The sequence below is a fragment of the Artibeus jamaicensis genome, unplaced genomic scaffold (genome assembly GCF_021234435.1).
Source record: "Artibeus jamaicensis isolate MK-2021 breed Jamaican fruit bat unplaced genomic scaffold, CSHL_Jam_final contig_3230, whole genome shotgun sequence".
In the NCBI taxonomy this organism is placed as follows: Eukaryota; Metazoa; Chordata; class Mammalia; order Chiroptera; family Phyllostomidae; genus Artibeus; species Artibeus jamaicensis.
In genome coordinates this window covers 5,347,823-5,363,209 of record NW_026521764.1, presented here as the reverse complement: position 1 = coordinate 5,363,209, position 15,387 = coordinate 5,347,823, and the positions used below count along the sequence as shown (strand labels likewise).

Below are 15,387 nucleotides of genomic sequence, written 5' to 3'. Positions count from 1 at the left end.
TAAACTGCCTTTTTCTTTTACAAGCAGCCGTCAGAAGAAAAGCCCCGAAGACAATACGCAGCCTCCGCAATTATATTTTTAACCCAAGATTACAGATCTAACTAGCAAGGAAGCGAAATCGCTTTAATTATGAATGTTTTTCATTGTGGCCGTGAGTGTAAGTCAGTAACAGATGTTCATTTTCCCCAGCTCAACTGTTTTTAATTCTTTCTTGAACACGGAGAACGAAATCTTTAAACATTTGCCAGAGTTCAATTAACATCGCTGGCTGAAGGTGGAAAATGCCCTACTTTGTTTTTTTCTTAGCCGAGTACCTGCTCGGGCCGCCTGTGCCACAGAGCACTGGGGAAAGGTTCCAGCTGGCACAGCTTTTATTACAGCAAAGTTAATTTGCAGAATCAGCCTTTGGCGGGAGGGGCCTGTGCGACGGTTAAGATATTTATTTATTTACTTTCTTTCATTATAAATAAAATTGCGCTGTAAAACCTTGCCACTTAATTGCAGGAAACCCGGTGCATTTCTGCTGCTGCTGTTGTTCCGCACATGTTAACAGCGTGTGCTGTGTTTACACGGCGCTGCAGAAGTCTCGTGTGAGAGCAGGTTCGAGGCTGAGGCTGTGTGACTCGGTTTATCATGTTTTTCCTGTGCTCTGTGCAACAGGCGGCTGTTCCTTATTGAAAGGCCTTTATTTCTGTGGGGCGTGGAGGGAGTTTTTTGGGGGGAGGCGTTTATGTAAGAATGCAGAACGACTTCCAGAGGCTAGGGGCACTCGGCGGCTATAAAGCCTCAACAGCGGTTTATGCAGTGACATTAGGACGACTTGCTTTCAGCACCTTGGAAGTACCCCGGCTGCATTTTCTAACGCAAGTCCTGCTGACAGAGCACACGTGACAGGCCTGTGTCTGCGTGACGGGGTCACGCCTGACTGTCAGCTGAGGGACCACCGCCTGTTCATCTCCCCCTTCTGTCCCACAGGTCAGGGCCATCATTTCATCCTCATTTGGGGTTTGGCTTCCTGAACTTCCACTTTTTAGAAAAATGTAGTCACGTAAAACATTTCTCGTGGGTGCCAAAACTTGAAACATTACGCCTCTAACGTTACTCGAAACTGCCAGTTACACGTGCCAACTGTGCAGGTCGCTGGTGCCGGTGACTTGCTTGCCCGTTCCAGAGGTGTTCTCGTGTCTCCCTGAAGGCTTGCTGAAGCTCCTTCATGTATCCTCGTGTAGGCAATTGGAGAAATACTTCCTTTGCAGTCTGTGCGTCATAGGTCGCCCCGTTAGGAAATGTGGAGATGACATACAACTACGGGAACTTGCAAAGGGTCGTTTGTTTATCTTTGGATGAAAGGGAATATTCTCACAGAGCAAAACAAATGCAAGGGAAAAACAGTTTAGGAGACCACAGCAGAAAAATGGAGGTTAGCTAAGGGTTGTAATGATTGCATTGTAAACATCACAACCCTTTGGCTCCAGGACGGACTTTGTTTCTTCAAGGTCGACCTGTCTGCCTCTGGGCAGGACAGATTAGAAAAGCGGACCGTTTGGACGTAGTGGTAGCCACCAATCAAACTCCAAACCGCAGAGAGGAGGAGGATGGGGCAGTGAAGCCATTCAGTGATGTGACGACCTAGGACTGAAAAGTCTCACCTCCGTTTTCCCCCAGGACCCAACTGCTGCCTTGACATTAGAGGGGCAATTGAAGAGAAGTGTTGACACCTCGTATTCCTTATATGCTCATGAGGCTGCATCTCCATATACAAGTCATGCCTGGGGGACACAGACTTAATCAGAGCAACACGGGAAGCATGGCCGACTACCTGTACTTTTTCAACAGACCTGCTCTTCCACCCTCCCACTGTGTAAAGGCCCCTAGTCTGGATAGGACCCACTGTGGGGGACACAGTGTGGTCACTGAGCCAGCGGTGCGTGACATGAGAGGTCTCTGGCAGCTGGCTTGCAAATGCCAGGTTTCCCCTTTATTTGACCCAGCAAGCCCCTGGCAGGACACTGTGGCAAAGGAGGAGTGTCCGGAACCTGGGTGCCGGACTTCCAGCCCTGCCTGGACCTTTGCTGAGTGAGTGACCGGGGACAGGTCACCTCCCCAAGTGCCGGTCTTACCGTCTGTATGAGGGGAGGTGGCCACAGAAGACTGAGGTCCTTCCAACTTTGAGCGTTTGTTATTTTATGACCCAGTGATGGCTTTGTAGCAAGATCCAGCTTGGGCGTCCTTAAATCAGTTCAGAAGTATGACCCGAGGCACACTCAGGACTTACGGGGGTGGACGAGAAAAGTGTGAAACAGAGTCCGGGCTCCCTGGGAACTGAGGACGGACGTGAAGACAGACAGGAGGGCGGGCAGAGGGCAGTGCGAAGGCGGAAGAGGGACACGATTGGGACAAAGTAGTGAAAACCTCTGGGAAGGGCCCAGCCGAGAGGGAGGCAGGCAGGGAGGGCTTTTTAAATGAATTTAGAGAGCTGGGACCAGGTAGTGGAGGGCCTCAGAAATGAGACACGGAACTCCAAAATAAATCCTTTCTTTACTTGGCTCGGAAAGCCAGATCTTAGTAGAAACACCATTTCCTAACTCTAAAAGGAAAAAAAAAAATGGCCACTGGGAGGTGGTGTTTTTTTGTTGTTGTTTTTTATAGACAAAGCCTATTTCCTACCAGCATCTTTCTGGCCTGTCGTCTCCTGGATAAGATTCTGTAAAACATCTCAGGGGGATGGAAAAAGTGGGGAGAGGGGGAAGCCCAGCTGACACTGTGATGCCAGCATTCAGGGCTGGCACCATCAAGACACAGCTGTCTGAGTCTGCAAAAGCTCTGGCGGGGCCTTGTTTATTATAGTAAAACTGCCCGTGCAGACCGGCCACGGGCAGTTCAGCCTGGACAAAATTTAAGCACCTGATGATTTGGGAGTCGACCTGTGAAGAGATCCTTCGTCCCATTTCCTTCGGGCAGAGTGACGCGTCTTGGGTTATTTCTGTTGCAGCTTATCTGGGGACTGATAGCCCACGACTGGTCTTGTTTTCAGCTTTCAGTAGGTTTCTAATAATAAACTTTAGTCTTGTTAGGGAACCCTGGGAAAAACTCTTGTTTATCGCCATGTGGCATTTACAGGGCATCAGTCTGTTAGACATGATGTACTGTAAACAGTCTGAGAAGAGACAGCCCGCAAGCGCAGGATTTCCAGGCTAACAATGCACGGGTCCAGAGCGACCCTGCAGTTGACCGAAGAGGGGACATGGGTGGCGGAAAGGGAAGAGCGTGCCGACCTCTATTCCGAGCAAGGAAGAAAGACGTCACGCGGTCAGCACCTGTGACCGTCAGCCCAGGGTCTGTGCTGAGCCTACACTCTGCCAGGCACTGTGAGAACATCTCCCGGAACAGCCCAGTCCTTGACGGCTCTCAGGGACAGACTGTTGCAGTCCCCGTGTTCCGGGCGGGGAAACCAGGGCTCGAAGGTGGGTCTCCTACAGTCCCACAGACCAGACCTGAGTTTCTGCAGTCTCACCTCAGGGCCCTCCTCTCATCACTAGGCACGGCGGGAGTTGATGCTGCTAAGTTTCAGCAATGGGGAAAGCTCCAAGCCACTTTGGAAATCCACTGCGCCCATCTCAAAGAAGAATCCAGTCTTCAGAGGAAGTGCTGTCATGTCCTTGTCACAGAACACATGCCAGGATAGGCCAGAGTAGGCCACTCCACATTCCTCTCCAGGGAGGAAGGCGAGTCCCCAGGGCGACCAAGAACAGCACATGGGGGTGTGAGCCTGGAGGTGGTGTCCGGGCGGCAGTTTCAGCCTCCTCCAGCTTAGGCGAAGTGCAGGTGGGCCAGCGCAAGCCACGGGGGCCAGGAAAGTGCAGGGGCCAGCTCAGCAAGGGCCATCAGAGCTGTGCCAGGGGACAGTAACCCACAGGGGCAGGAGCCAGCACAGCCGTGTGCGTGCCCAGGAGCAGGGGGCTTGGGCCTGGCCGTCACCGTGACTGACTCTTGAGTGTGTAAAAACACACATGTCTGCTCAGCCAGTGGAGTTACCCATGCTGATCGTGCTATGTGGCAGGCCCTGGTTGAAGTCCTCGCCTGCACATGACCTCATTTAATCCTCTGATGTGCATTCTGTGGCGTAGGGAACTTGCATGAGGTGCCTGAGGTCACTGAGCAAGTCACTGATGGAGCCACTGTTGGGACCCAGGTACCTGGCTAACAGGTACCAGGCCAACAGCATCCTCTGTGGCTGTGGGAGACGTTGCTGACGAACTGGAACTAGTCAGGGAAGTGTCGTCAGGGTCTTCGAATGGTCACACTAAGGCCTTGCCCCCCAAAACCTGCCGCAGTGACCTGGCGGGGAGCTGCTTGGTAAATCCTCGGGAAGGAAACGAAGCCCGCTCTGCGCGGCCGCTGCTCGCTCCAGCCGTTGTTATCAAGCCTGGAGAGGAAGACATCGGACTCCTTTTTATAACGTACTTGAAACCATCTCTGGCTGAGAAGTTCTTGCACCTGCAGCTTCTCCCCATCACTTTGGCCAAGGCTTGTCACATGGGTAACGTCCCCCGGATGTGTGGGCCAACGCGGCCCCAACCATCGTGAAGCCGAGCTGGCTTGGCCTGCGCCAGACACAGAACCAACGTCACCGCCACTTTTAAGAAACTGCCCGTTAGGAGGCCAAATAGCCTTCTTAAAAATCAGAAGCGCTCTCATAAAACTTGTTTTTTGTGCAGCACGGGCTGCAGTTTGCACATGGGACAAAGTGTGAGACTGGGCTTTTATGGGAGACCCCGGAGATGTATGTGAACTTGCAGTGACTCACGTGGCATCGCTCCCCCGGGGGAGCCGTGTCCTCTCCGCTGCGTCTGGAAAGCAGCAACCACGCTAATGCGGTAGAAACTGGCTTTTGCTGCCCGTCCCTAATTACTTCTCATCTCGATTATGGCAACATTTTTCTCAGTTGCTGTCATCCTCTGCTTCCCAGCCCTCCTCTTTGAGCTTGTTCTTGGCATGGAAATCTTCCTCCGTCTGTAGGTTTGCACCCTGTAAATATAGCACATTGTATTTCACAGTTGGACGGGAACGCGCCACACCAGGAACCAGCCCTGGCAGGTTGCCCCAGCACTGCAGAGAAAAGCTGCACTTGTTTCCAAAAAGACCGTCCTCTGTGCCCCTCATTTCCAGACTTCATGTTATTAAAACGGGGCATTTCCCCCAGGGAGCCGCCTGGGCTGGTCCCCCAGACTCTGGGACGGCTGAGGGCGGGGGGGGGGCGCCGAGGCTCTGTCCTCCCCAGGTCTCAGGATTGTGAGTGAGTTCAGGAAAGTATGTTCAGAAGTATCATCCTAAGTCAATGCTTGCTTTTGCCCCCATAGCACTGGGAACCCGGGTCCTCATCCATTGTACTGAAACATAAACTGATCTCAGATAGGTTGTCCCTGCGTTTTCAGCAGATGGCTCTGACCGGGTGACTTCTTGTTGGGTTTTGTAGATCCCTGGCCATTCCCTTCCAGTCTAGACCATTTCTAATTACAGATTAAAATATGAACAACCGCAGTTTGTATGGTACCTGATGACATGCCAGAAGTGAATCACTCCGTCTGTGCACACCAGACCCTGCCACCTTCACAACAGCCCTGTGTGGGTGGCCCTGGTGTGACCTCTGGCTGGAGGTGTAAAGAGGCGGAGCAGCCACCTGAGGCCAGCAGGTGTAAGCTCAAAGCCAGAATCCAACCCAGGCAGCCTGCGCCCGTCCTGCACACCCACCAGGCCCACGGGGCCTCTGGCCAGGGTTGGGCTTGGTGATCCAAGTGGTGCTGACAGGTTCCCACAGAGGGTGGCGCTCTTGTGCTGTGCACATCTCGCAGATGGGGACCCCTGTTGCTGTCATTGTATTGAATGAGTGTAATTCCTAGGTATTATACAAAAAATATGTCACTTATGCACAAGTACTGTGTGGTTGTGTCACGGGACACTGTCCTTCCAGGGCACAGGGGCTCTGCCTTGGACGTCCCTCCTTCCACAAAGATTGGTTGAGACCTGCCTAGGCCACCGTGCTGGGGGCTGGATGCCAGGGGAATCAGGAGAGATAGCCCTGCTTCCCACGGAGATTTCCACTCAGCGTCTTTATCCATTCCCACGCCTGTCCCTTTCATAGGTCCCGCGCCTGTCCCTTTCATAGGTCCCGCGCCTGTCCCTTTCATAGGTGAGGCTGTAACTCTGCCTCGGTGCCCACCTGGCGCTTCCTCGGGCAGCTTGCCAACAGCCGCTTTCCCGGTTGGACTGTAGGTTCCTGCTGGCTGACACAGTACTTTCCTGTTTGTCACCAAAACAGCCTTACTCTTCTCTCAGCCTGTTTTGCATCCTCTTTAAAGGTCGGTTAAAATTGTTTGATTATAATTTCCCCTCCTGTCCTTGTAGAAGTTCTATAAACTGGGATGTTGATGGTCTCAAACGGCTTCCAGCTTCCCGACTGTGACACGCAGTGGGAATTGCGTTCCACGTGGAGGCACCCTCCTGAGCAGAAATTTCCTGAACACACCGCACTGACTCCCACCAGTCCTTTCTGTCCTTTCATTTGTTAGATGCCAGTCGTTCCCCATTAAATCGGTGTCGTGACCCACTCACCGGGTCACCGTCGGCCCTTTGAACACACTGTTAGAAGTCGGTCCTACGATTTGCCTGCCCATTGCCACAGGGAACCTTCTCCTTACATCCCCTTCTCGTTACATGTCATGAATCCTGAGCAGCACCTGGAAAGCGAAGGGGGAAGAAGCCACTTTGCTGTCCCCTGAAGGCAACGGCAGTGAGGCTGGGATGGGGATGAGCGGGGAGGCACAGGCTGAAACCCGTGCAGCACCGAAGAGACACACTCATCTTCCCTGAAAAGTAGCCAAGATGCAAGAACAATAAAGGAGATGCTCTTTTCCTGTGGTTTTAGGGCCCTTCCTTTCTTCTCTACCCGAGATGAAGAGCGGGAAACGCGGTGCCCAGAGAAGTGCACCAGGCTGGGGCCCAGGGCGACAGGCCTCCTGCTGAGGATGAGGGGCCCCGGCTCAGAGCCCGGAGCAGCTGGTGGGTGTGACTCCAAAGTGAGTAAGTGTGAGAGAAAAGCTTTGAGACTGAGCTTTGAAGTCTCCCGGAGAAAAGAAGAAAAAGCACACACAGGAACAGGTTAACAAGAAAGGGGTCCATTTTTTCTAAGTATTTGCTTCTTTTCATCTTTCCCTGAGAATGTGCCTGTTCAAATACAGGATTTCTTACTCTTGCTTTGTGGAATTGTTTTAAAACCTGAACCTCCAGTTTTTAGAAGATGCCGATTTCAACAGCCTTGATCTTGACCTCAGATCAAGTCACCACCCTTGGAGTTTAGTGTAACATTCTTCCCACTTTTCTGGTGGAGGATGAAGGAGCTAGGAGGGAAGTCACGGCCTCTTCCGCGCACACCGTAGCCCTGAACAGTGACAGCAGTCTCATCATGGTGCCGGTCGGTGCCTGTCCGGGCAGTGCTCTCCCTGCGGCTGTGTCCCTGCCCTTCACAACCTGGCCTGTTGCAGGGGTGGGGTCGGCCTCAGCTCTCTTCCAGCATCGCCCCTCGTTGTCCATGTTCTAGCAGGAAGTGCAGCTGCCTGTAACCATTTCACTCACCTGTGATTTTCATTTCTTTGTCAAAAACCAACCCAGAGCAAGGTGACAGGGAACCGGACGTCCGCATCTCATTTGTCATTAAGTGGCAGACCCCGAACCTCAGACACTGAAGTTTGTTTGCATCCTCACTGTGCCTTCTCCAGGAGTCCTGTGCCCCCAGGTAACACGGTCAGGTGGTTGGAAAGCAGGGGCCTGGCGGGCAGGGGGCCTGGCCCTGCCCTGCCCTTCCTTGGTCTGTTCAGTGACTATGCCTTGAGCACCTCCTGGGTGCTGGGCCCTTGTAAGGACACCAGGAGCTTGCTTCCCTGTGGAGAGGACAGACAATCACAAAAAACGAGACCCTTTAGGAAGTTTGTATACGGTGCCTGGAGAAAGACGGCCCTTTAAGTAGACGGGTGATCGGGGCAGGCTTACAGGGCGGCAACCTGGGTACCTGATAGCGCTCGTAAAGCTGTTATGTGTTTTTAAAAAGGAGCAACAGATACCTGTGAATGTGGGGGACAGAGAGAAAAACTGGTCCTGCGTCTCTGGGGGTCAGGAGTCACAGTGGCGCGGGCGCCTCCGCCGCCCCAGAGGGACTGGAACACACTGGAGCAGAGCGAGTCCTGCGGGAGGCAGCTGTTAACCTCAGAAGCTGTGGTCAAGGGTGAGGGAAGAATTAAGACATTTTCACACATTATTATCTTAAATTTTTTTTAAAATTTATTTGAGAGAGGAAAAGGGAAGGAGAAAGGGAGGAAAACATCAATGCGTGGTTGCCTCTCACGCACCCCCTCCTGGGGACCTGGCCCACAACCCAGGCACCTGCCCTGACTGGGAATCGAACTGGTGACCCTTTGATTCGCAGGCCCGTGCTGAATTCACTGAGCCACACTAGCTAGGGCAACATTTAACGACTTAAATTTTACCTGCCGTAACCCAAGCAAGAGGTAAATGAAGAAATGAAGACTATCTACAAAAAGGGGTCACCCCCCCACTATGGAGAGAGACAGGCAGAATCCTGGGCGGGGTGCAGGGAAGCACCAGGGTGACGGCCGCCCCGCAGGCCTGGGAGGGAGACCAGTCGGACTGAAGCAGGACGGTGGCTGGCAGAGGCTGTTTCAGGAAAGGAGGGCAGGCGGGGAGGGAGGTAAGGAGAAACAAAACCAAGTACCCAAGGGGCTTAAACATATTGAGAGGGGAGCTGTACTTCCCCTGGAGAGTTTGGTGTGATTACAACCAAGCAGTACAACACACCTGGCCAGCAGGGCAGCCGGGCTGCCAGATTGGAAGCCTCGTTCTGCTGCAGAAGAGCTTTGTGACCCTGAACAGTCACGTTGCCTCTCTGAACCTCCGTCCTAGGTAGAATGAAGCTAGTGCCACCACCCTCATAGTGTGGTTGTGAGGTTGAAATGAGTGACTGATTCACAGCGCACCTGGTGAGCCCTGCACTGGGGTCAGCTGCCCCACCGGTGCTGGTGGTCGCGGTGGTGGGTGGTGGTGCTGGGGATGATGATGGCGGTGGTGAGGAGAAAGAGGATGCGGGTGAGAGAGACAACAGTGACATAGACCACAGAAGTGGGGTTCGCTGACTCCAGGCCCAACAAAAGCGTGAACCGAGTTCACTGCCTGGCCCAGCATCAGGCTGCGCACACCGGGAATTCCAGGGAAAGCAGTATCGTAACGGAGTTTCACTAGGAGGAGGGAAGTGCAGGTTTGTAAGGTATTGGTTTGTCCAGTGGTTTGTCTGCTTCCTTCCGTACGAGGGCTCTCGTGGCACTTAGCTGTCTTTAACCTCGTTTGAAACAGTTTTGTTAAGACTGTCTTGTGACAGCTGTCATATCGGCGTACATTTAAAAAGAAACATCAAAATTGGTGAATTTTTGTGTAGCCATTTTAATATTGAAGATAGAAGAAAACACTACATTTTTTGGCTTATTTTGCTTTATTATTTCAAGAAAGGTAAAAACACAACTGAAACATAAAAGAGATGTGTACAGTGTATGGAGAAGGAGCTGTGAGTGATCAAACATGTGAAAAGTGGTTTGCAAAGTTCCTTTGGTTCTATTGACATTTTTGGCCCACTCTGCCGTGGGGCTGTCTTATGCATGGGGAGGTGTTTAGCAGCACCCCTGGCCTCTACCCACTAGAAGCCAATAGTGGGTTCAGCAGAATGAAAAATCCAATTGCGTCCATCAGCCTTTGTTTTAAAACAGGGATGTCTTCACTTCATCTGCTTCCCTGTTCTGTCAGCTTCCCGGGTGGCACTTCAAGAAGCCGCTAGCACAGCCACCGTGCTCTCAGGAGCCCATTTCCATAGACTTTGTGTCTGTTTTCCTTCATTCAGGTCTGTGGGTTTTCTCTTCTGTTGGGGGAAGGCTTTCCCTGGACCCTTCAGATATTAGAGAGCGGGGCAGGGTGTCGGTGCAGAGCAGGGTTTTCTGTGTTCTGTGCGAACACCCCACCCCGTGCAGTTGGCACGTGCCAGGCAGGGTTCAGGGGGGACCTGCAGAGAGGGGGTGGAGGTGGACATGAGAACGGGCTGACGAGGACGGATGGGAATGTGCCAGAGCAGAACCGCTTCCTCCTGAGAACCTTGCGCCAAGCGGCCTGAACGACGGGAGCCCCCGGACTGCCCACCGTGACTGTGGGCCATCTGACTTCTGAGACGCTGAAGTGAGTGCGGGCTCTGGGGCCCATTCCGGCTCTACGCCCGTGTTCCCCAACAGAGCCCGCCAGGAGGGCCGCCCGGGGCACACCTGCGGCAGAGAGACGGGACCCACCCAAACCACTGGCAGCTCTGTTTGATGACAGGGGGGCCCTGGGGCCCAGCCACACAAGGAACCGCGGGTGCCCCATACACTTGTTTGTTTTAAAAAAAACAAAAAGTATCCTCAAGGGAAGAGTGGATGAAATAATCTGCTCACATGACATTTTGCTTATTTATTTACCAGATACCAGGCGTTCTAAGTGCTTCCATTTTTTAAATCCTTACCTGAGGATATATTTATTTGATTTGAGAGAGAGAGGGAAACATTGATTGGTTGCTTCCTGTATGCACCCCCACTGGGAATCAAACCTACAACCTAGGCATGTGCCCTGACTGGGAAGTGAACCTGCAGTCTTGTGGTGCACGGGATGACCCTCCAACTAACTGAACCACCCGGCCAGGGCTGTGTTCCAAGTACTTTAAAAAACAGAAACTCAGTTACTCGTCACAAACCTTACAAGGTGGTGGTGTTGTGAGCCTGTTTTACAGGTGAGGAGTCTAAAGCTCAGAGAGGTGATGCCACCTCACCAGTGATGATGGCTGGGCCCCCGGCTGGCCCCCACGGCCTCACCGCGCCTCAATCTGCTGGCACCGTGAAGTTCAAACCCAACATGGCACCTGTCTTGATATGATACCCCTCTTGAATTTTTTCTACTAGAGATTCCCAAACCTTTCAGAATTATCTTTTTTGTTTGATATCATAATAGGCCTTTCTAAAAATATTATTTTATATACCATATGTACATGTAATATACAAAACAACCTTACTTCATGCAGCAGGCCCCCCACGCCAGATGTCTGATAGACATTAATTCTAATTCTTAAATGTAAGGAAGAGATTTGCACCCATTGCACAGAAGAGAAGGTAGAGGCCAAGGCTGTCACTCAGCTAATGAGAGCCACGGCATGGACCCAGGTCTGTGCACTTACTTCTCTTCTTTGTTCTAGGACACAATTCAGTATAAACAGGTCCTTCTTGTGCCCCATCCAAGGGAGACAGTTTCACAGGTGGCCCACGTAATGAGGGACAGGGCCAGGTCAAGCCTGTTGTCCCAGCCGTGGCTTGGACAGTAAATTGTGTGGGTGCCCTGCCTGCCCCCCTTGGGGGTGGATGCCATGTGCTTTCCAGGCAACTGAACCCACAGCATCTACCCCTCAGGGTCCGGCCCCTTTGGTCCCATGGAGTTCTGAAGTTTTCTTTTCTGCTGGGCTTCCTTCAGCCCTCCCTCCATCTGAGCCCCACCCCCCCACTCCACGTGGTAAACAGTGTTGTGTGGCTCTTGGTGTTCAGGGTAACAAATTAGGCCCACGAGATGGATAAATTAGTCATTCAGACCTTTCTCCTGCCGGGGAGCTTTGTGAAACGCACTCACCGTTTCCGGACACGCACTTTAAAGGGCGCCAGCGTGCACATTGGTGTAACGGTGCAGCACCCTAACCGGTGCCCTAGGACAAGCAGGCTCTGATTTGCACAGACTCAGAGTTGTGGCGGAGACCCCCTCCTCATTTCCCATGCGTGTGTCCCAAGTGATCTCACTCCCGGGGGCCACAGCCAAGCACCCACAGGGCTTACCAAAACCCACATTTAATGCCAAAGCCTCGCTTTCACCAAGTTGCTTTTTCTGTCCCACCCAAGAGTTTCAGAACAGAGGATTTGTATTCTGTCGTCTGAGCCCACAACTCAAGGAGGCTGAGAGACCCCTCAGCTGCTGGTGTTGGGTCCGGGAGCAGCATGGGAGACAGGGACCTCCCTGAACGGCTGATTGAGGGTGCCTAAGCTCTTGAGCCTCACGGGGCTCAGTTTCCTCATGTGTGTGACAGTGACAGCCAGGGCCACCCCACAGGGTCACTGGAGGATTAAAGGGGTGATTCGACGCGTCTAAGGTGCCTGAAACCCGAGATGCACTCCGACAACTTGAGGCCCCTTCCTTCCTTCCTGCATCCTTTTAAGTGTTTAGCCTCAGATGCTGGCGTCCTTGTTCCAGGCTCAACTGGCTCTTCAAACAGTCTTATTAATGCCTATTAAAATGAAACCCAATAAAAGTGCCAGGTTTCGGTGGTGAAATAATTGATGTGGCGGAGGGAGCCCACGGAGCACCCAGGCCGCCCCTGGTGCAGCGCAGCCTCACACCTGGGGGTGGGTTTCACAACTGTGATTGCTGCCGTCTCAGTCTTATTAATGCTGTGCTGTGATGCTGTTTATTCCACCGGGCTCGTAAATGCATTAGGACTTGTCAACATATTATTTTACACTGTTTATGATCTGTGGAATTATGTCCTTCAGGGTCGTATTATGCAGAAGCTCAAAATAAATGGCTTTGGGCCTCATTTAAAAACAGCAAAAGGGGTTGCTGGTTGAAGTAGTTTCCCACCCAGCCCTCAGGAACAGAAGCCAGTGAAGTAGACCCTGACCTCAGCCACACCGAGGAGCCCCCCGCCCCGTCCTCGCTGTCTGGCAGGGTGGGTCGGCCCTCCCAGCCTCGCAGACAGTGTCGGGCAGTTCCCTGGGGACAGGCGTGGTGGGCAGTTGTTTGGTCTTCCGTGATCTGGACCTGCATTCTGACCCTGACAATTTGCCCTTGGAGCTCTGGGCATTTCTGTCCCCCTATTCCCGAGCTTGTGGTGACCCCCTTTACAAATGTCCTCATGGTCTTCCCAGCTCAACCTATAAAGGAAAAGATCTCGAATCCATCTCTACTAAAGTATAAATACCTACTAGGTGTACATTGTAACCCCATCCCAGATTCTTGCAATGGCTCGGCCAACAAAGCATGAAACTAAGGAGCCGAGTACTGTCCGACCAAATGTCAGGTGTCATTGTGTGCGTGTGTGTGTGTGCGTTGGGGTGGGAGGTGTCGTCCTTAAGGATTGTTTCTGGTTGTGGCCTCAGAGGCTCCCTGGCTCCTTTGCGGTCGTAGACCCACCTGCCCCAGACCCGCGTTCCAGCTCTTGCTCAGCCCACTCCCGGCCTTGAAGGCGTGACTGCCGGTGTCGTCCCACCAGCACTGGCCTGGGGTCTCCATAGGCCTGCTGCTCTTTGTGCCGGTAATGCCCTCTCCTGGGGCAGCAGGAGCTGCCCACCCCGTCCCCGGTCCTGTCCTCGGCCCCTCCAGTTGCCTGCAGGCAGGTGACTGCTCCTGACGCTCCTGCTGTTCTGTGACCCCACAGGCAGCGAGTACGACGAGGAGGAGGTGGACTACGAGGAGTCGGACAGTGACGAGTCCTGGACCACGGAGAGCGCCATCAGCTCCGAAGCCATCCTCAGCTCCATGTGCATGAACGGCGGGGAAGAGAAGCCTTTTGCCTGCCCAGTTCCTGGATGTAAAAAGAGATACAAGGTAAAAAACAAAAAAAAAAACACCACTCCATGCGGCATGACCCTCGTGGGAGAGGCAAGGCCCCATCGGGCAGCGGCAGCCCCTCCTTCCTCTGGAGAGAGGGGCGGTCCAGAGACACGGCCCTCCGCTGTGCCGGTGGGTTTCCCCTCCGCTGACCTGTGGGGGCCGTAAGTCAAGATGTTTTGGTGGGAGGATCGGACCTCTGATGGTCTTCCAATTTGTGTCGTATCAGTCAGGTCACAAAATGTCACCTGTTTGTTTGCCAGACCTTCCCCAGTGCAGGGGCTGGCTGCCCGGGTGGCTCACAGGAGGCCATTTCCAAGTGTTCAGGGCTTGGCTTTGAGCCCTTCTGGGAAACCTTGTCGGGTATCGGGCTTCCAGTGGAGAAAGTTCTTGCTTCTTCTCCCCGTGAGCAGGAAAGGAGATGAGGAGAAAAGGGGCTTTGATACTATTCTCCTCACACCAGCAGCTTCAGCGTCCCCTCTGAGGGGCACCGCACTGTTCACTAACAAACTCAGTGGGACAAAGCCCCGAGGAGCACCCACCCCCGTCAGCTGTGTGCACGGTGGGCGCTTTGTTAAAAATGTAAGCTCCCCGTGTCCAACCAGGACAGAGCACCAGACTCTGCATACCTGGGCCCCCAGCACCGCACCGACTCCCCCGGCTCAGCCGGCAGCCCAAGTGCCTCTCCCAGTGCTCTTCCTTAAGTATGTGTCTGAGCACTGAAAATAATCTGTTTCAGTACTTTTTATATCGGTCGTCGGTACAAAAGCACGAAACGCAAGGGAGTGGCCCACATTGCATCTACTCTGAAACTGTTAAAACCAGCATTGGGTGACTTAGTTGAAACTAAAATGAAAAGGGACCCCCCCCCAGGGGTGGAGGGAGTCTCAACTGCACATCCTGATGAGCCCCCGGTAGGGCCTGAACCAGGCTCAGGAGGTGGGTTGCGGGACGACTGGGCGCTGGGGCCTGGCCTGTTAGACATGCTCCCGGTTCCAGAGGGCAGCTCAGCATTGCAGAAAGAGGATTTTTTTTTGGTTTGGTCTTTTATTTGCATGCAGAGGAAGTTTGACAGGGAACACTGTTGTTGTGTGGGGCCTGCTTGCCCAGGGCCTGCTTCTCTCTGCTTTCTAGATGCAGGTCCCTGGGGCTTTGCCGCCTGGCTGTCTCCTGCCCAGTGCAGGGACTGTGTGTCAGGGCTCCCTGCACCCCCACCCCACCCCCCATGAAAGGACCGGGCGCCTGGCAATGGCCCAGACTGAGGCAGACTGAAAACAGACGCTGTGCCCTCGACTGAGTACGAGGTGCTCTCTCCTTCCACCTCCAGCTTCGATCCTTTTCTTACATCCTCTCCCCAGTCGTTTCTATCTTCTCATTATTCTTTTGCTTTTTTCTTGGGTGTCTAGCAGTTTCCTCCAGTAGTTGTCTTGCATCCCGATCGCTGGGGCTTCTGTCAAGTCTCCATCGACGGCCCAGAGGAAACAGAGAAGTGGTTCGATCCTGCATCACTGACAGATGGCAGGGTGGCGGCAGGCGGCAGGCCTGACTCCCAGGAGGGGAGGGGCTTTGTTTTCCTGGGCTGGGGGGATGCACGGTGGTGGCACTGCTTCTCTGGGCCAAGTGGGACAGCATGGTGCCGGGGCATCTTCTCCCGGTGTCGTGGGC

General features: G+C 53.3%; 1 protein-coding gene across 1 annotated transcript in view; it reads left to right on the top strand.

Annotated features, from left to right (window-relative positions):
• The window catches only part of JAZF1 (JAZF zinc finger 1), a 298,667-nt gene that overhangs the window by 276,790 nt on the left and 6,490 nt on the right, over positions 1-15,387 (top strand). Inside the window, exon 4 of the mRNA XM_037126575.2 lies at positions 13,550-13,719. Coding sequence (XP_036982470.1) covers positions 13,550-13,719 — 170 coding nt within the window. The remainder of the gene's footprint in view (positions 1-13,549; positions 13,720-15,387) is intronic.